The sequence below is a fragment of the Choloepus didactylus genome, chromosome 3, assembly GCF_015220235.1.
Source record: "Choloepus didactylus isolate mChoDid1 chromosome 3, mChoDid1.pri, whole genome shotgun sequence".
NCBI lineage: Eukaryota > Metazoa > Chordata > Mammalia > Pilosa > Megalonychidae > Choloepus > Choloepus didactylus.
In genome coordinates, this window is record NC_051309.1 from 220,139,013 (window position 1) to 220,162,946 (window position 23,934).

Consider the following 23,934-nt stretch of genomic DNA (forward strand, 5'->3'; position numbering starts at 1 on the left):
TCACAGTACCATCATATAGTTGTGCATTCATCACCACAATCAATTTAGATTTTCATTACTCCAAAAAAAAAAAAACAAATAAATAAAAATAAAAATAAAAGTAAAACAGCACCCAAAACATCCCATCCCCCCATTCCCCCTATTATTCATTTAATTTTTGTCCCCATTTTTCTACCCTTCTGTCCATACACTGGATAAAGGGAGTGTGAGCCACAAGGTTTTCACAATCACGTGGTCACACTGTGGAAGCTATATAGTTATAGAATTGTCTTCAAGAATCAACTGGATTGCAGTTTAACAGTTTCAGGTATTTCCTTCTAGCTTTTCTAATAAACTAAAATCTAAAAAGGGATATCTATATAACACATAAGAATAACCTCCAGAATGATCTCTTGACAATGTTTGAAATCTCTTAGCCCCTGCAACTTTATTTTGTTTCATTTTGCTTCCCCCTTTTGGTCAAGAAGGCTTTCTCAATATCATGATGCCAGGGCCAGGCTCATCCCCAAGAATCATATCCTACATTGCCAGGGAGATTTACACTCCTGGAAGTCAAGTAGGGGGGAGGGCAGTGAGTTCACCTGCAGAGTTGGGTTAGAGAGAGAGAAGCCACATCTGAGCAACAAAAGAGGTTCTCTGGAGGAGACTCTATTCTCTGCCCAATTACTCTGTGATATATTGGGGCTTCACACTAACCTGTACAAATAAACTGGATCTCACTCCCTATTCAAGGTTCCAAATAATGTTGGTGTTTGAATAAACTAACTGTACAGGCTAAATTACATAGCATGCTACAGAAAGTATCGACATTCCACTAAATAAACATCTCTTCCTTTCAACCTAATAGAATTTTACCAACATACATAGGGGTAGCACATAGTTTAGAAACATTGTTAGCAACAATTCATTCCATAAGGGCTCTGAGATGGTAATAACAGTAATCACAAAATGCAATACAAATAATATAAGTTTGGGGATGAATATGTTAGGGATAGTAATTATAATTTTCTTCCCTTTTTATACTGTTCTTTATTCAAGCAATGATGATGGTGGTAATGAAAATGGTGGTGGTGGCAGCACTGGCATTTAATTTTTTTTAACATATATTATCTCATTTTAACATCACAGAACACTGACTAATAAATTTTAACCCCAATTGTTATGGATGAGAAAAATGGAAACTCTGAGTTAAGATACTCCCCAAGATCACAGAGTTAACCACCAAGATTTTAGGTCAGGTTATCTGATTCTAATCTAAAGTACTTTCATTTTGTCAGATTTAGTTTTGGCTCTATGACAGGGTCATTGGTTGCACTTTGAACAATTAACAATATCGTCAAAAGGCCAAGTGTATTTTGGAGATGGAAGTGGGAAAAAAGGAAATATATTTTAAAATACTATCCTTTCAGGATAAAAAAAATTGTATGAAAATAATTTAAAATTTCTCAAAACCTCATTGAGGACTGACAGTTTGATGTGCTGAACCCTCTATCACGAGACTTGCCTTTAAGAAGCTCGTTACCGCAAAGGAGAGGCTGCACCTGCTTATAATCATGCCTGAGTCTCCTCCCAAATGCCTCTTTGTTGCTCAGATGTGGCCCTCTCTCTATAGCTAAGCCAACTTGGCAGGTGAAATCACTGCCCTCCCCCCTACATGGGATCTGACACCCAGGGGAGTAAATCTCCCTGGCAACGTGCAATACGACTCCCGGGGAGGAATGTAGACGCGGCATCGTGGGATGGAGAACATCTTCTTGACCAAAAGGGGGATGTGAAGGGAAATGAAATAAAGTTTCACTGGCTGAGAGATTCCAAATGGAGTCGAGAGGTCACTCTGGTGGGCATTCTTACACACCATATAGATAACTTTTTAGGTTTTAATGTATTGGAATAGCTAGAAGCAAATACCTGAAACTATCAAACTACAACCCAGTAGCTTTGAAGCTGGAAGACAATTGTATAACAATGTAGAGTACAAGGGGTGACAATGTGATTGTGAAAGCCTTGTGGATCACACTCCCTTTATCTAGTGTATGGATGGACGAGCAGAAAAATGGGGACAAAAACTAAAGGAAAAACAGGGTGGGAGGGAGGGACGATTTGGGTGTTCTTTTTCTGATTACTATTTTTTATTCTTATTTTCATTTTTTCTGTTACAAGGATAATGTTCAAAAAGTAGATCAGGGTGATGAATGCACAACTGTATGATGGTAATGTGAACAATTGGTTGTATACTTTGGATGATTATATGGTGTGTGAATAAATCTTAATAAAAAAGATTTTTATTAAGCTCAACCTCACTTACACTCTATCCTCATGATTTCCAGCATCCTTTGCTGGTGGTCCAGGGTTTTGTGAATTCCCAATGTGGAGTGACCTTGGCCTCCAGTGTGCCCAATTCAGTTACAAATTAACCAGATCCAAATGGTCAATATTGGTGGTTTTGTACAGTTAAAACTTAATGACAATGGCTGGGTCCTCAGTCCGTTTTTTCTTGCTGAGGTTCACTGCCTCCTATTGTACACCTTGAGTTTTAATTCGAATTTAGTTTCAAATATTCTTATTTAAAAAGAGAGGAACATATTTCCAAATGAAACATTCAGAAGTCCTTCTCTTTGTTGCATTTATGAACCTCAAACAATGCTCATTTTTTGACTTATTGTGTATCTGAATTTCTTGAGGACACCTTGTCAGTTGGACATACTCGATTGAGACTTCCTCTTCTCTCAAAAAATGTTTTCTCAAGAACTTCTCTGGAATGAGTCCATAATACAGCCATCCTGACCTGGAATTGCCGGCTGGCTTACAGGATAGCTGAGTGATCTTTAAGATAAAAATCATATTGGCGCCACCCAAATATTGTGTTGCTTTATATCATCTTTTGGTTTTATGCATTCTTGCAATAAGGCAGGCATTCACTAAATGACAGTCCCAGATTCCAAAGGGGCTGTTTGTCTGGACTAAAATGGAATTCTAAGACGGTTCAGAACATGCTCTTGGTGTCAGAGACCTGTGTTCAAATTCTAAGTCTATGTTTACTAGCTTTACTGTATAGCCTGAGGCAAGACACATTACTGAAGCATTTCCTGAAATGCAAAATGGGATGCTTTTGGTACCTACGTCAGAGAGTTTTGAAAACTCAATGACTTAATCCATGTGGAACACTTAATACCATAACCCATTATGACTTAATAAATGCCAGCTCTTATTTTCATTTTTGGTCAACATACTTTCCACTTTTTTTAGTTTACCAAACTTCTTTTCTTGGCAGCATGCAAAATTGGGTTTAATTAAATAAGCTTGGAGTGCTGGCTTTGTTTAAGAAGGAAGATCCAACCATATTGATGAGGAGTGTTTTTGGCCAGAGATAACAGAAAAATCTGACTATCAGTAACTTCAAAAAATAAGAGTACTTATTATTTTTAATCGTCTCACATTATCTGGAATTGGATGGCTCCTTTTACTTCAGTCTCTTAATGATTTTCATGTTCGTTTGTGATTTCTCACGATTTTTCCTAGGTTCAGGTATTACGGAGGAGTTTAGGGTAGGAACAAAATCCGGAAGGAATAGTACTAGCCACACCTACTCCATTTATCAGGAAAATAAATGCTTTCTCAGAAACTTCTGCTCATGACTCATTGACCAGATCAGTGTCATGTGACCATCTCTACCTGCAAGAAAGTAAACCAATCTTTACTGTAAATGTGGTCTGGAAGCAAACAGATGGCTGGGTCAGACTATTGACTGCTCTTATCACATCAGGTCTTAATTTTTTTCTCTCAGTTATAAAATGTGTGCATTTGTTGAGATTATAAGTATTTTTACCTTGAAGCAAAGGCAAAAAAAAAAAAAAAAAAGGATCCACACAACCTTCCATAAAACCATTTATTAAAATACACTCCTCCCACCCAACCCCAAAGAACAGGCAACTTCTAAGCTCCTTAAAAGTTCCCACTTACTTCAGTTCTTTATCTTTCTCCCATCCCTGCTCCCCTCATCCTTCCCCTTCCCTTTCCTTTCTTTGAAGAATCCTTTGAGAAATTCTTGAACAGTTCAGCCCAACGCCATTAGATGGAACCCAGCACGTTAGGCATCCACGTGGGGCTAGGACAAAGGGACTCCATGAGGTGGGCACCCCAGGGGGTGACAGCCTGCCGGGGTGAGGAATCAGCGCCTCCCTGCTGTGGGAAGCCATCCTGGGGCTGGGCAGCTCTGCATCAGGAATTAGAGCCAGAGTAGAAAGAGGGGGTTGGGGATGGGGACGGGGCAGGTGAGGGTGGGTAGGTGGTGGTAAGTCAACGCCCTGCCAACACATCATTATACAAAGCAACAAAAGGACAACAGCATATCATAGTCCTGCTTGCAACTTTGCAACCGTCTCACTTGTTTGTTGGAAAGATGCAAATAATCAGTAATACATACGTAAATCTATACCTACAGTCTCTCTAATGGATCAGTCGTTTTCATTTTTGCCTTGTTTACACGGATTGTAGTCCTTTCCATATGCAAACATGATTTTGACACTGCTGCAGAAATAGTTAAGAAAGTGTTATAGTCTGGTTTTTTGTTTGTTTGTTTGTTTGTTTGTTTTTTCCCCTCCTCTGATTGATTCTTAACGGAGGTCTTTGATATAGCAAGCACACTTATCCTCAGACTTTTCTGTGCCTCTCTCCTGTGCTATGTGTCGGCTCAGGACCGATTCTGTCATTTTATCTATAGGGCATTTATTAAAATGGCAGCAGAGTAACCCAATTGCTTTTAGATCTCTCTGTAGTTTGTGTGTTGGAGAGTTAAAACTTGATTTATCTAATGATTGAAGACCTTTATTTGTTCATTTGGCATTTTCTTTAGGTTGGATAAATGCAGTTTCACTATTTACTCAGAGATCATTATTTATAACCTCTCCCTCCTGCCTCTGTTTCTTATAGTTCCTTCAAGAAGGTCATGTATTGTTACTAATTGAACAAAAATGTATCATTCAAATGGGACTGTTCACGGAAGGGTTGGCTACCACCAAATGGTTGACTATATAGTCTTTTATCAGGTGACCCTTTTATGCAACAATGAATTGCTTTGGACAGAACTCAAGCCCCTGATGGGAGGGAGCATGAGCTTTTGATGTCCACATAAAATCTTTTAATACCTTTGTCATTTCCTCTAATGCATGGATTTATGAAAGCCTGCAGGGACTTGGTATTTATTGAAGATGGAAATTGGCAAAAACAGTCAGCAACAAAATGAATTAATATATGATACATTTTATGAAGTCCATTGTAAATATAATTGAGAACGTTAAGAAAAAAAGCCAAACTGAGATCTATCTTGAAACCCCCTCTAACTTATATTCTGTACACATTTTATTTTCTGAGTGATTTCATTGTACTTTTACAACAGAAACTGTTTGTTTTCTTACTATTTCTAATATTTACTTTATGGCGATTTTTGGGTACTGCCAATTACCTACACTTGAGTTTTTCCATTACAAATGCATTTTAAGACTTGTAGTATCTTAAACTCTTTGTTATGTAAAGCTTTTTTTTTTCTTTCTTAGGTTGATATATTTCAAGGGAAAAAATCTAGCTTGCAAGAATCAAGCTATTGTTATGCTTAATTCATTGCAGTAGGGAACAGTGCTTACATGTTCTCCGTGGCAAAGAGTCTTTTTCGTACTCAGTGGTTTTTCTTTTCCTTTTAATTTTTTCCCTACACAAAAGGCAGTTGTATTTCTTGAAGTCCTAGCTCACCCTCCCCATTTTTTTTTTCATATATAAAAAGGCCCCTAAAGGTTCTTAAAACAGAAAATGACCTGTAATCTTATGAATTATGGTTAACTTTGACAACGCTTACTGATTGGGTTGTTGACTTGAGTGTGAGAAATATTGGTTCAGAACCGCACTGGTGGCATACAGAAAGGGCAGGTCATAGGTTTCACCAAGGCTTTCTCTAGGGGGTTAGATATGATGAGATTGTTCTTCTTTCGGTGATTTCATTAACCCCTTTTCCCCAACTTTGTCCTAAAGACTGGTTTGGTCCCAATGGGACTTTTCCAAGACAAGACAGTTGTCTTCTCGTTCACCTCCACGTTGCTCGGCAGTCACACCGTCCTGCCCGTGAGATTGTGGTTGTTTCCTGGGCTTTAAGTCTTCTTTATTTCATTCTGATCCTAGATAAGGAGGCAAAGTGTTGACCACAGTTTTACTCCTTAAAAGTTATTTCTCTCTGCTTATCAGTTCCCTATAGTTAGGGGAGATTCATGTCTATTTCTTCCTTTGCGCAGATGTAATTATAGGTCTAAAACTACACGCTCATGGTTATTTTAGTGACTTGCTTTAGTTCTCAGTCTTGATAGTATGATTCATGGTATACAGGGGTAGGAGTGTCCAGGGTCACTGGCGGAGAGCCATGGCCAAAGACAAGCAGAATGAACTTACACTCATTTTAGAAGCAGGTAGTAAGTTGATGGAAATCCTATCCAAGGTGGAATACCAGGCAATCATCACAGTTTCATAGACAAAGGAAAGTTTGAATTTTTTGGACAATCTATAACTGAGTACTCTCCGCTAACATTGCCATTATGCACAAACCTTTGTGGGAGAACAAAATCTATTCCCACCCATTTTTTCAAAGTTTGGAGGCAGCTTAGGGACTTCATTGAACCCTCTTAGGTTAGCACAAGCCAGACTGAATCTTGAAATTCAGTCCCTCACCCCACAGATATTTATTTCTGGTGGTTTAGCAAAGACACTCAGGTTCCAAAGTGCAGTTTCAGGGGAGAGCAATTTATTATTTTCACTTATTCAATAACACTGAAGGATGGCAAGCTAGAGGTAGCAGTTTATGCTAGTCCAGCTTCTAGAAGATAGTTTATCAACACAGGTCTTAGAAGCATGCTGTAATATGATGAAGAAAGCTTTTCCAACACAGATTCTTAGAACTGATGTGGTTGTGCTTTGCATCCTGACTTACGTGCTGTGTTCTGATGTCTTCTTCCATTCTGCAGGGAACAACAATGGTGAAGTCCTTCCTGAATCCATCCCATCAGCTCCTGGGACACTGCCTCATTTCATAGAGGAGCCAGATGATGCTTACATCATCAAGAGCAACCCTATTGCCCTGAGGTGCAAAGCAAGGCCTGCCATGCAGATATTCTTCAAGTGCAATGGAGAGTGGGTCCATCAAAATGAGCATGTCTCTGAAGAGAGTCTGGATGAGAGTTCAGGTAAGAGGGTAAAACAATCAGAAGCAGCCATGGTGGCTCCTTAGAAACTCACCTTGCTGTATGGCTGGGAAAGACCATGGAAGCCATTCGCCATCGCCTTATCTGAATGATGTCATATTTACATTATCCCAGACATAAGACACAAACTTAGCTTTAAATGACTCCATAGCTCCTTTAGTGGTCTTTTCCCATATAGTATGGGAACATTTTTTTCTTCCTCTACATAACTTTAACACTTAGTCTTCTATAGTAGTTAATATCCTTATTGCAAATAAAACCAGGCAGTCACTGTTTTCATTTTCTGCATTCTAAATATATTTGAAAACAAATACTAAGTCTTTCACTAAAATCCTTTTTAAGCAGAAGAATTTCAGCTTCTTTAATCTATCCCCCTAGATGTTATTCTCTTGCATTTTATTTTCCACGTTGGTGGCTTCTGAGTCCTCTTTAGGGTCTCTGGATTACTGTTTAATGACAGTGCCCAAATTAGATTACCAAATTTTAACAGTATTTCTTCCATTATGAAAGAGTTTCAGGGCCTTCTTTATTTCATTAGCTACAGCAGTGTTTGGATGACAAGTGGTGATGATGATGATAATGATCATTCCAGCCAAAGTCTTTTGAGCACTTACTATGTACCAAGCCTCATGTAAGCATTTGGCAAGCATTATCTCAGTCAATCTTTACAACAGCCCTCTGGGGTAGGTAGTGTTATTACTGTTTTCTTTTCTTTTCTTATAAATAAGGAAACCAAGGCTTGTGCTGAATCACAAAGCAAGGTTATTTGTCTCAAAACCTTCAAAATTTATGGCTTTTTATATTTGAGTGTGCAACAGAAACAGTATATTCTTTCATAGTTTGGAGTCTCTGGAATCTCTGGACCACCTGCTAATTTAGCCTCATTCTGATCCTAGATAATTGATTTTATGTCCCCTCAGAAGATGGGTAGAATGTGCCCTCCCTCCCTATTCCTTTGATCAGGTCTCAGAAATATTCAAGGAAGTTAAAACAAATAGAGATTGCGATGCAGTGGGCAGAACTCTGGGCTGGCAGTCAGCAGACCCAGTTTCCAGTCCCGGCTCTGTCAACTGACTAGATATGAATGAGACTCTGAATAAATCAGAAATTCTCAGTATAATTAGCAAGTTTCAAGTCAACTGGCTTAAGACACAATATCTATACACAATGAGTTGAATCACACTAGGCTAAGCCTTTCAGTGTATTCAAAGATGGGTAAGATACAGACACTGTTTTCTTGGACCTAGCACTGACTCATAGGAAGGGAGAGAGAAGTATCAGTGGCACAAACACAACATTAGCAAATGAGAGAAAGCTTAGTCAGTGTTCAGCGAGAAGTTTGATTTGGTTGAAATATAAAATTAATATCGGAGAGTAGCAGCAGAGAGCTGGAAGGCCTCAAACGGCAGAATGAGAATTTCTTTACTTAATTTTGTGGATATTTGGGGATTGATGGGGACCATTGAGGTATGGGAGTGCAATGGCTGGAATTCTGCTTGGAAGGATGAGCCTGGTATAAGTGTATGGAATAGTAAGGAGAAGGCAGCCTGGGGAAGTTAGGAGACTGCTGAGTGATCCAGTTCAGAGACAATGAGGTATGAGTCTATAGTGGTGGCCACAGAAATAAGACTAGATGCTTGACTTAGGGAGCATTTCCATAAACAGTACTTAATAACTGATTGAATTAATTGAGAAGAAGATGGCATAAAAAGTAATTGAGATCTTAATTGAGAAATTAATTGAGAATTTGATAATGCAATTGATATAAATAGTTACTCCAGCAAGGAGAAAAATCTGAGGCCACTTTTTGGAAAGTTGAATTTGAAGTGCTTATGGGACATAACAAAGAGATCTAGGTATGGAATTTTATAGAATTCAGATAGAGAAAAGTAGGCTTGGTAACCATCAGTAAAAAATGAAGTGGATGATAGGGATGGGTAAGTTGTCGAGAATGGGTAATATGAGAAGGAAAGGGATCTGGTGACAGAATTCTTTAGGAATAAGGAAAAGGAACACAGCCAGCAAGGTAAGCAGAGTGCACTGTGTTCCAAAGCAAATTACTTCAAAACGGTTTTCGGGTGATACTCTGTATCTGCCTATGAATCAGTGAAGAAGAGAGCAAAGAACTAAACACTATATCCAAAAACAGTGCCAAACATCATACTGTTCTGAAATAATTTGAGATTTAGTATAAATGCATAAATTCAAAATGTAGGTGTCTTTGCTGCTAAAACAAATACAGTACCATAAAATTGGGTGGCCTGACAACAGGAATTTATGGGTTCACGATCTTCAGACTGGCCAGCAATCTTTGAGGGTCCTGGCTTTTCTGTCACATGGCAATGCACATGGAAGCATGTTTTCCTTTCTCCTCCGGGGTTACACTAACTTCCGGCTTCTGGCTGCTCCCCACGATTCTCTATATATAGCTGAATTTTGTTCTGTTTATAAAGAACTCCGGTAATCTAGATTAAAGTACGAACTGATTCCGTTAAGCCACACCTGAATGGAGGTAACAGCTGCAAGAGACCCTATTTACAGTGGGTCCACACCCAGAGGACCAGGGGTTGGGACCTGAACTTGTCTTTTGGGGGGACATGATTCAATCCCCAATAGTAGGGAAACACCTGAAACCCTGTCACATTTTCCTTTACTTTCCAGATTGGAACTAGTAGGAGGAAGAAATGTATGCCTGTGTTTAAGCGATGTGGTTCTTGAGAATAAAAACATGCTTGGAATCTTGAATGTGAACACGAGAGGTGCAAGAGATCTTAGTGATAATCTAATCCCTTATTTTACAAATTAAAAATTTTAAGATCCAAGAAGTATAACTAACTAGTTCTTGGCTGTTCTGGTATGCTAAAACTGTTGTTATGAAAAGTACCAGGAATGGATTGGCTTTTATAATAAAGGAGATTTATCACGTTACAAATTTACAATTCTAAGGCCATAAAAGTGTCCAAAGTAAGACATCAATATGATGATATCTTCACTGAAGAATAGCCAGTGGCGTCCAGAACACCTCTGTCAGCTGGGAAGGCACATAACTGGCATCTACTGGTTCTTTGCTCCCAGTTCTGATTTCAAAACGGCTTTCTCCAAAATGCCTCTGGGCTTTTGTCTCTCTTAGCTTCTCTCTCTCAGCTCCTGTGCATCCTTGCTTGCTCTCCCAGGTCATTTCTCTGTAAGTGTCTAGGGGTCCTCTCTTAGCTTCTCTGGGGTGAACTCTGCGCTTCATCTCTTACTTTAGCATCTCCAGACGTCTTTGCATCTGCATCTTCAAGTGTCTGTGTCTGTGTCAGTTCTGACCTCTTAAGAGTACTCCAGTAAACTAATCAAGACTCACTTGGATGGGGCAGGGTAATATCTCCATGGAAATAATCTGACCAAAATGTCTTACCCACAGTTGGGTGGGTCACATCTCCATGGAAACAACCTAATCAAAAGATCCCACCTACAATTGGTCTGCTCCCCACAAGATAGCGTTCATAATGGATTCAAACCAGCACATTGGCATGGCTGTTTCTAGAACCCAGAAAACTTAACTTCCAGTTAGGGCATATTTCCTTATCTACAGATTCCTTTGCTTTCTGTCTCAATCAAAATATTGACACATTTTCTTTCTGACATATAGATGAGTTTCAGCACACAGCTCATCATTTTCCGTCATGAATCTGTTCAGTGCTTGACTTTCACAAGTGTATAATCCGGCACATAGTCCATTGGAATTTCTATATTCCTGACTTTTTTTTGCCGTCTCTGTAAGGGCTTTCCCTATGTCATGTCTGGTACAACACATGAATGACAACAAAAGATAAAAGAGATTTCCTGGATGGCAGGTGTTGTTTTCCTTTTGAAAGAAGGGTTTTGCATAACGAAGGGAAAAGAAGAAGACAAATCAAATCTTTGTGTCAGTCAAGTTTCTGATTCTGTGCTCACAAGGATGGGACCTAGGATTTCTAGAAGATGGATGGAGCTGGTGTTGAGAGAGATGGAGTTAAGGACAATCGCCATCTTGCCCATGTTGGCATGAGAAAAATCAAAGGAAGATTTTAAAATCTGGAAGAGGGCACAAAATGAACAGTATCTACCATATGAGAAATAGCCACAAAACAATGGTGGGGTATGGAAGTTTTCTGTATCTTGTGCTTAATTAGTCTAACTGGAAAATACTCAAATACCAGTGGCTCAGTGGGGCTGTAAATCATTTCCATAGATGAATCTGCCCTAGATTTTGCCTGATAATGAACTCAAAATAGCAGAATCCCATTGGGTAAACTGCTCCAAATGAAAGATAGGAAGAACATTGGAAAATGATCAGTCATTTTTATACCACTGCTAGCAAATCCTGTATCTGTTCCCATTTAAAGTGCTCCTGATAAGTATAGGAGACCAATATAACACTGCACCTTCTTGTAATTTCACAACATTCTGTTATTGCTTCCCCTTGTAATTCCCCGGGCATTGAAAGGTAACTTCATATTTTGTTGATTGCATTCTCTGCCTCCATGTAAAAGTCTCATCTCTACTTCCTTAAAAAACCAAAAAACAAAAAGCCGATAATAGTCACATATTTCAAAGTAACTGGGCAGAACAAAAATTCATAAATGACAAAATCTTGAAGAGATTATATGCCATTTTTTTTTCCAAAAATACTATTGTTAAAGAATTCAAATTTCAGCAGTTACTTGTTTGAAAAGGATTTAATAAGCACAACCTTTTCTTCCAAGTATTTTGATTGAATCCATAGGAAAGAAATGCCTCTCTCTAAACAGTTTTCTTCTATGACGTTAATAAAAATCACTGTCTACTGCGCATTGCAATTATGTTTCGTAAACTCTGTATTAATAGTGGAATAGTGGAAACTGGAACAAGATGAGTGATGATATTATATGCAAAACCAATACATAAGTGCAATTAAAGTTGGAAATAAAGTGGCTTCAGGTATAAAAAAATAGATGCGTTATTTCCCTAGGTTTCTTTGGGGCAAAGCAGGAGAAAGGGCTTTACAGACATAATGGGTTTTGATTGGGTCTGTAAAATAACTCCTTCCATTCCAGAAGGAGTGGATGACACTGAGAGGACAAGGAGAGTAGGACCACATTTGACCAGAGAGAATTGCCCTGCAATTCTAAACCCCTTTGGACATAACACCTTATTCATCTGTGGACAACATATTCTCCCTTTCTGAAATCCAAGAGGATGTTTACATTCTTTTCACTTACAGGTTGTCTTTCTTCACAGAAGTAGTGGGAAGTGCTTGGGCTCTGAGAGTGCGTGGAGTGACACAGAATCTTTTGTATGTTCAAACTGGAAGCAGTGAATCTTTTCAGTAGTTAAAGGCTGCAAACTGCCTTTGGTCTTTCTGGTAATTTGGCCCCGTCATCTAACAGTTCAAATGAGAAAAAGGATTGTGTGTTTCCATGCAATCTAGCTTGGAAAACCCAAAGCGAGAGTTCTTTCCTGCAAACAGTACAATTTATTTGACGTGAGTTACTGCATCTGCACAGACATGGCTATACCTCTTAGTAATGTACACTTTCAGTGCTCTGCACAAGCCAAGAGATCTTCTTTCATTTGTTCTGCCTCATTTCATTTGGAAATATGGGACTTCTTCCTTGTATTCTCTACTGTTAACATCTGGAAGCTAAAGAGCTGAGGGTAATCCCAACCCAGGAATCATGTCCCTGAGAGAAGTGTGGGCTTTTCAGTAACACAGATATTAAGAGCTTCAGTACAACAGGCAGGCAAACACCATGCAGGCACAAAACAACAACAAACAACAAGCAAGCCAAACACATCTTGGCAATCCAGATAATATTGCCTGTGGGAAGCTTGAGTTATCAATAAATGAAACCACTTCTTTAATGTTCAATAAAGACAGGTGATCCCTTAACAACCCTCTATGCCTCTAATCTTATTCTACCTATGAGATACTGAACTCTAATGAGAAAAATAATGCGCATTCCAACATGTTACGGGAAAAGTCTCAACTCTGGTAAACTAATATTTTTCTTTTCAAAGAATGTCATTTTAGGGATTTCATTGTGTGTGATTTCCTTTTTAAACAACTGGAGTCACTCTCTGGGGATAAAAGGTTAATGGATTATGTTGAGGAAAGGGAGATGAGTAGAAATAAATATTTATTAAATCTTTAAAGTTGACATCTAAGAACTTTGCTATTTTGGTGATGGGGATTTGAGTAGTATCTTCCAGAAATTCATTAATTTGAAGTTACCTTCAATGATTCAGAAATCACCAAGGTACCTTTGGGAAAGATGTATTTTAAACCAAGTAACACAGAAACGATCCGTCTCTCCAGTTTTCCATTGACAATTTGTGAGTTTAAAACTCACTTTTACAGCAGCGTTACTTCCCCACACCCCAGAGCTCATCTTGTTCAGCACTTTGTTTCTTGTATAGGAGAAAAAGATATAGGAGTGACATATTCTTAAAAGTTTTGGCAGAAGATTTTATGAATTCCCTCCATAATCTGTGGCAGAATATGAAGAACCTTATCTCTTGTGCCTACTTAATCCTTCCTACAGAAGTTTGGAGACCATTTGCTCTCATTCCATCATTACCAGTGATAGCTAATAGCAAAACACTTCAGTTTAATAATAATTCCTGGTATTGATCAGAAATTTTTGTCTCAAATCCCAAATTCTTGACTGATGTCTTTGGAGGTTTTTTCAGTCTTTTCTGTTCATACAATGTTCAGAAGTATGTTTGTTTATTTGAAATGGAAATCATGAAGATTTGTTTTTAATGTAGATAACCTACTGTTAAGAGCTTTGGGTATTGGTGTCAGATGGTGCCTTTTTTGAAATTTGGCTCTTATTTACCAACTCTTTTGGGTAGACACATCACTTCCCTTCCTTTAACCCATTTCCCATGTGCAAAATGCTGGTAATAATTTCATCTACCACATAGTACCATTTTGAGGATTATTGAACCGAAACAAATGACATGCTTATCCCAGGGCCTAGCGTATAGCAAGTACTCAATCAAATTTAGCCTACTTAAAATGATAAATATAAAATTGCTGCTTTTATTATGTTTTTGAATGAGACATGCGACTGGTGATTATGCTTCCAAAACCAAATACTTAATTATGGACTTTTACAATTCAAAAAGGATAAATGGGCCAATGTTATTAACAGGTTAATATTTGTCATTCAGAACATGTATTGTTTTTTTACTTGTGTGAGATGCATTCAGTTTGCATTTCATTTGTGATATTCTTGGAGCCGGTGGCAGCACTGTGGGAGATTCAGGTTGTACGATACATGCCCTAACCTCGGGTCATGATCCAATATTCGGAGGTGAATTCAGACACTGCAGAAATGGGAAGACATCACTTGGGGCAGCAGGATTGAGAGTCCTGGCCGTGTTTCCCATGCAGCTCTGAGTATGACATGTAAGTGAGTTGTTCACAGGGTGCTGTCTTCTAAATAACCCTACTTTGTCCACTTCTGCCTCTTAAGTTTCCCCTCTTTCCATTATCAGACAACAGTATCAAGTTAATTTGCTTTCCTCTAACAGACATCTCTTTGCTGATTAATTCTAATGTCTGTGGAGAAGAAACTGGGGAGCTAGGGTGTATTCTTAGTTTCCTTACTTAAGATTCAATGTATGGTGCTTCTGAGGAATGCATGGAGTGGTTATTACCAGGGGAAACTAAAGAGGATTCATTAGACATGGTGTACAATGCCCTGTCATTTTTTAAATCAAAATACAATTTAATCTTGTTGCTAGATAAAGTGGCAAAAGACATGTAGCCCTAGTTAATCATCTGCCAGTAAAAATGAAATATGGTCCCACCTTTTAATTACCTATATTTAATTTATTATTTTGGGTAGCATGTTGGCCTGAAAACATCTAAGCTTCTGCAAGAAATGGACCCACAGTTTTTTGTCAATTCTTCCAAAATCTCAGAGTTCTGAAACTTCAAATATGTTTCTGATTCATTGCCCTTACCAGGGCCTCAGAGCCTTGCTCTTGAGATCAAGCTAAATATTAGATGAGGACAGAGACTTCAAAGGCTCAGGTAGAATGACACCTACCCCTGAAGATTTTCCTTACCTCATGGGGAAATCAGAAGCTCTTCTTGGGAGGTCTTGTTGCAGTCTGGGCTTTTCAGACCATAGCAATTTTCACATTGCATTGTTGGGGCAGGTCAGCACTGCCCCCTCTAGCCTGTAAACCCCTTAAGGGTGGGGGTCTTGAACATCTCTTTTGCACAGTATTCTTGCACCAACATAGTGGTATGTACCTATGAAACACTCAATATATTTTTTTTCAATAAATCTGTGTCACAAACCTTATAACATCCTTAATCTTCTTCCTAGGCATGGGACCTGTGCAAAATTCGAATAATAGAAGCAGAAATCATCATAATATGGTGTGGTTAAGATTAAATAAGATAATGCATGTGGTGACATTAATAAAAGTAGAGGCATATAAAATGTTATAGTAATTATAATATATTTTTTAAAATATGGGGTAACTTCTCTAATGGTTCAAGCATGTTTTCTAGTACCTAAATCCTGGACTACTAAGAGACACATGAAAAACAGTCCCTTGTATAAGTGGCAAACTGACTCATTTCAGCTGAATAGGCTGTTTTCTGTCTGCTCAGGATACAGTGGAGTAAGGAGGGGCTATCTGAGCCACATGTAAGCAGGAGAGGGCTGAGATACTTAGGGAGAGGATACAAGAGACTGTTGCTTTTCATGGGGAATTTAAATGGTTTTCTCTCACAGAGAATTGAGCAAGGCCCCACGCTACCTGTGGAATTGCATTGGAATCGTTCTTTGGAGCTTTGTCTATGGAAAGCTGTATATTCATTATCTTGGTTAGTGCACCAAACAAGCATGAAATGTTACAATGTGGGTGAAACACATGGTGTTTATGGCCCAAGGAAACTGAGATGAGAAAACAATTCACCAAGACCTAGTCTACTAGGTCTCTTACTGTTTCCATGTGGTTTAGGATAAGAAAACCATCTTAAGAGGGAAGAGGGCTCCTCACCTCCCTTCTTGAATCTTATTCAGTTTGATAAGCCAAGCATCCTACTACAGAGAACTTCCAGATGATTGAAGAATATAAAGCTGTGAGGGGAGGTGAGCATTGGAGAACTGTTTCAAATGCCTCCCCAAGTACCCATCATCTGGTGTATTTGAGAAGTGGTTGGCAAAAATGTCCTCAGCAGGGCACTGCTGCTGGGCTTTGTGCAAGTGTGATAATGAGCTGTAGATAAAAAGCTTGGGGACAGCTGCTAGTAGGCCCTGGGCTGGAGTTGCTGTGAATGCTGAATGTTAAATACTACTCCAGAATTCTTCATTTTCTACAGAACCAGTCATGATCTTATACTAAAACTATATCCCTTTTATTAAAAGTTGATCCAGAAATAAATTATTTGAACACTTTTTCCCTCTCCATTTCTTTTCTCTTCATTTTTACATTTATCTTCTTTGAACAGTGAAGAAGATACCTTCAATTAGTTTGAAAATTCTCTAACTTGTAGTATCCCAAAAGGATTAGACCTGCTAAGAGTAACTAGTGTTTTCTATCTGATAAATAAGGGGATTACAACAATAACCGCTGTCAGCATTTTTCTCATTTAAACAAATAAAGCTGACAAATGATGAAGTTCTGAGCTGCTCCGTTATGTTAGTACATGCAGAGCAATTATTCATCTGCTGCCAACATGAGTCTATCTACAACTAAACCATCCAACAGCATAGAAAGCTTATTAGCATATCAGTACCATAGTCATATTTTTATATTCTGTAAGACTCTACTCCATAACAAAGGCCGATGGTTATAATTTGCACAATGCTTTAAAGGGTTGGACTTTTCCATGCATATTAGAATTATACAAGTTATCAGGTACAATGCTACTCTTCTTTATAAGATGCCATCTTTCATTTGTCTGGAATTTTGGCTCCCCTGTACCATTTCCCAGGAACAAGTTAGCTACCATCTCCAGAGATGACAAGTAGGCGGTTATTTCTACAACACAATTGAATGAACGTCTTGGAGGAGATGGGGGCAGGGAGCTCCTCAAATAAAGATGTTTTCTGTGGATATTTCTCACATGTAGATATATGTATGTAATATATGATATATATATGTGATATGCGTCTTCCAGTGAAGATTTCAGAAAGAAGGTATTATATTATTTTTTTTTAATTTTATCAGTAGAGTATTTCTTATTGTGGCTGAGAAATATTAGTAGATATAAAATATTCATCACGACTTTCCAAGGGTCTCCTCAGGCAGATTGTTCATCAAGACCAAAGATTTCGCATTTAGAAAAAGAATGCAATATACAGGGAAATGATATACTTTTGGGAGGATGGTGATGTCCCTTTGACCTTTTAGAGAAGCCTGCCACCCTGATGCTATCTATAGGGAAAATGTACTGTCTCTAGGCAGTTGGTTTTTATATTCACTTTGCTTTTCCAGTCCCATGAGTACCCCCAGCAAAGGACTCATAATTAAGCCACATGTTGAGCAATTGTAAAGTTGAAATTGTGACTTCAACATTTTCCACCCCATTGTGGCTATCCTGAATGAGGGAGGTGCAAACTTCCACACAAGAATGGTGTAAGATCACTTATTACTCTTATGGAAGGGGATCTGGGTCTACTGTTTGTGCTTTTCAAAAGCACATTGTCCACTGTCTGTCCAACTTATATTCTGTAAGACTCTGCTCCATAACAAAGGTTAATGGTTATAATTTGCACAATACTTTAAAGGGTTGCCTACATTAAATCAAAGCCAAGATTGGAAGTTTGAGTGTGGAAAAGCTCTGCTTTATAAACCTGATAATCCTGAACTATTTTGAAATGGTGCCTGTCTTCATTTGCAACCTAGAGGATAATTGATAGCTTAGAAATTTTTATAAGATGGCAACAAAAATGAAAGTGTTCCCCATTAGTTTAAACACATTTCTGATCTTTCAAGTTTATCTCATAGGGTCCCATTCTGTCTCCATTGCCCTCCTTGTCCTGCAACAAGGAATCTCTAGCATGTGTAAATTGCTCTGCCTCCTATCTGGATGCATTGATTTGGGGTTCTAACTCTCCCCTTTTTCTTTTCAAAGTATGTCATCTAATGTTTGCCACAGATCAAAGAGGGAAATATAAAACAGCCCTCCTTTCCACAGCTGAGCTCTTATTTTTGCCTATTCAGCCTTTTTTTCTAATTTCCAGTATGTCCTTCTATTCCAGTCCTGCACATCTGCTTTCTTTTCTAACAAACCTTTTTCCCCCATTCTATTCTTCCTTTCTGTAATATTCTCCTCTATTCTCTTTTCCTGCCAACGCTTTCTTCTACTTATCCTCTTCCCTCTACTCATACTTCTTTTATTTAAGTGCAAAGTTAAAAAAAGAAAGAAACATAAAGCAGCAAAAAACAACAACAAAAATGCCTCCAAGACTACTTTTCTCCTGTAAGATATAGGGAATGCCTTTCAAGACTCCTATTGCATCTCTGAGAGAGAAAAAAAGGAACAGTTTTACAATTTCCACTAACTGTTTGCAAAAAAACATGAACTTCTGAGCCCTCGATCATGGGACTTGCCCTTATGAAGCTTGTTACTGCAAAGGAGAGGCTAAACTTGCATATAATTGTGCCTAAGAGTCTCCCCCTGAGTACCTCTTTGTTGCTCAGATGTGGCCCTCTCTCTCTCTAACTGAGCCATCTCGACAGGTGAACTCGCTGCCCTCCCCCCTACGTGGGACCCGACTCCCAGGGTTGTGGATCTCCCTGGCAACGCAGAGTATGACTCCCGGGGATGAATGTGGACCCGGCATCGTGGGACTGAGAGTATCTTCTTGACCAAAAGGGGGATGCAAAATGAGATGAAATAGTTTCAGTGGCTGAGAGATTCCAAATGGAGTCGAGGGGTCACTCTGGTGGACATTCTTATGCACTATATAGATAACACCTCTTAGGTTTTAATGTATTGGAATAGCTAGAAGTAAATACCTGAAACTACCAAACTCCAACCCAGCAGTCTGGACTCCTGAAGATGATTATATAATAATGTAGATTACAAGGGGTGACAGTGTGATTGTGAAGACCTTGTGGATCACACCCCCTTTATCTAGTGTATGGATAAGTAGAAAAATGGGGATAAAAACTAAAGGACAAATGGGGTGGGATGGGGGGATGATTCGGGTGTTCTTTTTTCACTTTTATTTTTTATTCTTGTTCTGGTTCTTCCTGATGTAAGGAAAATGTTCAGAGATAGATTGTGGTGATGAACGCATAACTATGTTATCATACTGTGGACAGTGGATTGTATATCATGGATGATTGTATGGTGTGTGAATGTATTTCAATAAAACTGAATTTAAGGAAAAAAAAAAACATGAACTTTCAATCAGTTGTCCTCAAGATGATTTTTAGGACGTAGGTACCTCCTACAAATGTAGAAAGTAAAACTCAAATTATACACAGTGATTTATGTGGCCATACCTCTCTCTCATCACACACTGTAAGTAACTTGTTACTGATTAGGTAGAAGGGATGGTTTCCGCAGCCTAAGTAGTGCTACACCTCCGTTCTTGTTCTTTAAATCCCACCACCTCCATGGTATAATCATCTTCCATCTCCTCCTCCAACAGTTCCTGCCTCCTTTAGATTGTATTGAAGCTTCTGTTCTCTGAATTCCTTTTCTATTTAAAGGAAATAGCATAGTCATGCACCTAGTTATTCTTTAAATGTGTCATGTTGTTCAATTTCCATAATTAATAAAAACATTTAAAGTAAGGGGGCAGAATTGAATTGTTGAGAAGTATCTAAACGCAGAACTGGCTTTGGTGAGAGGCAGAACCAACTTCGAACCCTGGGTCCTCCATTTATTAACTAGGTAAACAAATGACTTAGTGTCTCTAATCTGCAAAGTGGGGATATGGTAGTACCTACTGCTTTGGTGTGTTATGGAAACATAATGAGCAAACAAATTAAGAGCTTTCATAATGCTAGATACCTAGTGGAATTCAGTAAGTATTGCCTTTTCCTTTCACACTACCTCTCGTGTCCTAGAGCAAGGCACAACCTCCGTGAATGTTTGCTGATGGAGGCGGCTGGCTGAAACAGCTGCTGCCCTGTTTGCTGATGATTTAGCTATGGTGACTAGTGGAGGTGACTATTCTTCCCAAAGAAAGGCAGATAGTTCTTGGAGGTATGGAAGAAGCTACACTCCCTAGTGCAAGCATTGAGTGAATTTTCTTATTTTTAGAAAGCAAATACAAGGCAATAATAATAAAAAAAAAATCACATGGTCAAGCAAAGTCTTAATAGCTGTGTCCCAGTCCACAGATGCAGCCCAGCTCCTCTTTCTGCAAAAGCCTCCTTTGTCCTTATCTTTGCAAACAATTGTGTCAGGGTTGCTGGGTTATCTTCCCAGAGCTTTCTCAGACCAGTTGACTTCAACTTGTCTGCTGCCTATTTGCCCACCCTTCCCTTCCAATCCCATTTTCTCTGTTCCCCCGAGCATTGGAAGCTGACTCCTTGGCCCTTCCTTGGATTCTCAGCTCATCCCACCCCACACGTGTTCACTGGCCCTTCTTTTTTCTAAGCCACAGTATTGGGGGATCCTCTCCCACAGCCATGCCCGGGGTGGGGGCATTGGGCACAATATGGAACTGTGTTTTGAGGGGTGATCCATGAAGGCCTCTTTAGCTTCTAGAATCCCAGACTTGTTTGTGTGATACCAATGGGCTTTGCTACTGCATTGTCCTCACAGTAGATTTTACACAAAGACAGACAAAGAAAAAACCACCCAGTTGAGGTTCTTTGGAAACGACTATATTATATTGTAGCCACAATGGTTGGTAATATTTTACACTTGTGGGTTCCAGCCTACTCAGCTGTTGAAATTTAATTAGAAGTAATGTATTATTGTCAAGGTAATTAAAACCTTGCCTTGATTAAACAGAATGGTTTAATTAAAAAGAAAAGGTTTGTCTAACCTTAATGTTCTGTTTGAGAGACCCCAGCCTCCGCTGACTCATCTCTGTCTTCCCCGGACAGGTTTGAAGGTCCGGGAAGTGTTCATCAACGTTACCAGGCAACAGGTGGAGGACTTCCATGGCCCGGAGGACTACTGGTGCCAGTGTGTGGCCTGGAGCCACCTGGGCACCTCCAAGAGCAGAAAGGCCTCTGTACGCATAGCCTGTAAGTACCTCCTTGTCCTGTAGGGTCCCAGGCAAGAGTTAAACAGAGCCTCAGGGGAGGCTTAGGAATGCAAGATGCTTCTGTAAAATATAAATTAGTTGACAGCAAGAGACTATTAAAGTAGTCTGGACCTCTACTAAATTTACTCTTTTAAAATTGTATTTTAAATGCCTGATAATTTCCTCTGGAGTCCAATCAGCAAACCAGTTTGGCTAAGAGCTTCTGCCTAGATGTTTGGAGCGCAGGTGTCTCAACAATGCCAGGAAAACTGTTCCTGGGAGAAAGAACCCCATGCAAATGCATTTGGCTGTTCACCGTCAGTGACAGAGGTCATGGGGCACAATGAGCAGAGCTGAGCAATGTCTGTTTACTGTACTTTCAGCAAATCTGAAAAAATAAGACATCAGAGACATTAAGAGGTTTTTATAGCCTACTGTTAAAACTCTTCCCTATGAATCTTACTTAAAACATAGAAATGGGTTTTAAAACTGCATTTGTTTGACCCAAATAGGACTGAAAAAATAGGTACTTGAAAGTGAGAAAGATTGGAAGGGATGGAGGGAGGGAGGGAGGGAGGGAAGGAGAAAGGGAGGGAGGGAGGGGGTGAGGAAGGGAAATTGCTTTACAGGAGAGTCCAAGATTTCTTTATGATATTTCAGAATCTGTTTTTCTTTTATAAACTCAAAAAGATTTATAAATACAAAAATTCTCTTCTCCTTTACAACTTTTTCATCCTTCCCACCCCCATCAACCTATGCCCATGGAGCCTCATACAACCTTCTTTGTGTACCCAAGAGTGTAAAAGCCCCCCCAGAAAGAAATTGGGATATGGAGGGCAGGATGGTTATTGTTGTTTTAACCAAATGCTTCCTTTTGAGAGAGCCATAAAGAATACGGGAAAAGAGGGATTTACTGGAGGACTCAAGGAATTCTCCTTAGCAGATGTCTGTGGTTTGGGGATTAAAAATAGGAGTGAATTGCTATTTGCAGAAACATGCATGTTTTTTGGTAAATGAAACCTTCCTCTTAAAATATGCATTTTACTTTCACTGTTCTGGTGCTCTGGGAGGCCCTCTCCTGGAGGCCTGGACTGTAATGGGCCAGGGAGAAGAGGTCACCTCGTCAGCTGTGCTCTCCATGGGTGACATGTTTTGCCTTTAAAGTAACAGGTCAGCCAAGATAGGGAATGTGTTTGGATGTACCCTCCCTTAAGGAATACAGGTCTTGTGCTCCCTGCATGGCCTTGGTCAGGCCATCCTGGGCATTTGACCCTGCACAAGCCAAAGCACACAGCTTCTGTGCTCTCAAGAAAAGGTGAGGCAAAACAGTGCAAGGGATTTCAATAGGGCGGGCCTCAATCTTTTTCTTCTCATCCTCACTTATCCCCTTTCTCTTCTTCCTTTACTTCTCTAGGCCTGCATGATCTATTCTCTGAGCGATTATAAAGCATCTTTTGATCTGTCCCCCTCCCACCACCCCCACCTCCTCCATTCTAGATCAGCCCTAGGTACCCAACTCTCCAAGACATCACAGCATCAAAAAATGTTAAAAATTGAAAAGCACTTTCTATTTCATCATTTCCCGCTATTTTTGAGTCATGAAACATGTTCTGGTAACAATCTCACAAATCTCTTAGGGTATTAGAAAAATTATTTTGTCATTCCTACATATGATACAGATGTGATATTTAAGAAAAAAAAATGCGTCAGGATATCATTAAATCCTATATTATGCAGTTCACTTAATGTACTCTCTAATAATATTTATGCATATTTCAAATTTCTTTCCATGTAGCAAGCAGCAGTATTTAATTTGTTTAAAATTATTTATGCAAGTCTAGGCATGATTTGTCATTAAATATTGCATTTGACTTGGGGACCAGTGTACATTAAAATGTAAATTGAAATTTAAGTATGTGTATTGGCATAAAAAGTAGGAAAAACAACTACCTTTAGGACCTGCTTGGAATTCTCTTGATTTGTTTGTAAGCAAAAGAATCTGCTTAAAAATTAATTTTCATTTTTTTGTATAAATTTTGTAATAAGATTTCTGGCTGCTATTTGCAAGCACTTCCCAGCAAATAACACATTGCACATGAGGATAGTCTTTATTCCCAATAAATGAAAAACCAAATTGGATAGATTGTCAGTATGTTTCTTCTTTTTAAGATTGGTTTTTGAAGTACTAGAGACCTCCTAATATGCCAAATAAGGACTTTGATAGATGAATGTAGCTTATGAATCTGATGACAATCGTCTGAAGGGAACTTTGCAAATTTGTTATCATTTTTATATTTTTCCTTAAATTGTTGTAGTTCAGTATCACAGTTCCCTATGCTCTCTCCATTTAACCAACAATCCATTATGAGTTTAGCAGTTTTTGAAGCTGCAGAAGTCAAAACCTCTACGGCAAATGGGACAATCAGCTGGAGATTTATTGACTGGATTGTCTGGATGTGATACTTAGCTTATCTCTTTAGAACACCTCACGAATCATGCAA

General features: G+C 39.0%; 1 protein-coding gene across 7 annotated transcripts in view; it reads left to right on the forward strand.

The window, feature by feature from the left end:
- UNC5D (unc-5 netrin receptor D) overlaps positions 1–23,934 on the forward strand; it is a 536,791-nt gene that overhangs the window by 294,624 nt on the left and 218,233 nt on the right. For all 7 annotated transcript variants that reach the window (XM_037831350.1, XM_037831353.1, XM_037831351.1 and 4 more), the window contains exons 2-3: positions 7,002–7,220; positions 21,291–21,434. In XM_037831350.1, the coding sequence (XP_037687278.1) occupies positions 7,002–7,220; positions 21,291–21,434 (363 nt within the window). The remainder of the gene's footprint in view (positions 1–7,001; positions 7,221–21,290; positions 21,435–23,934) is intronic.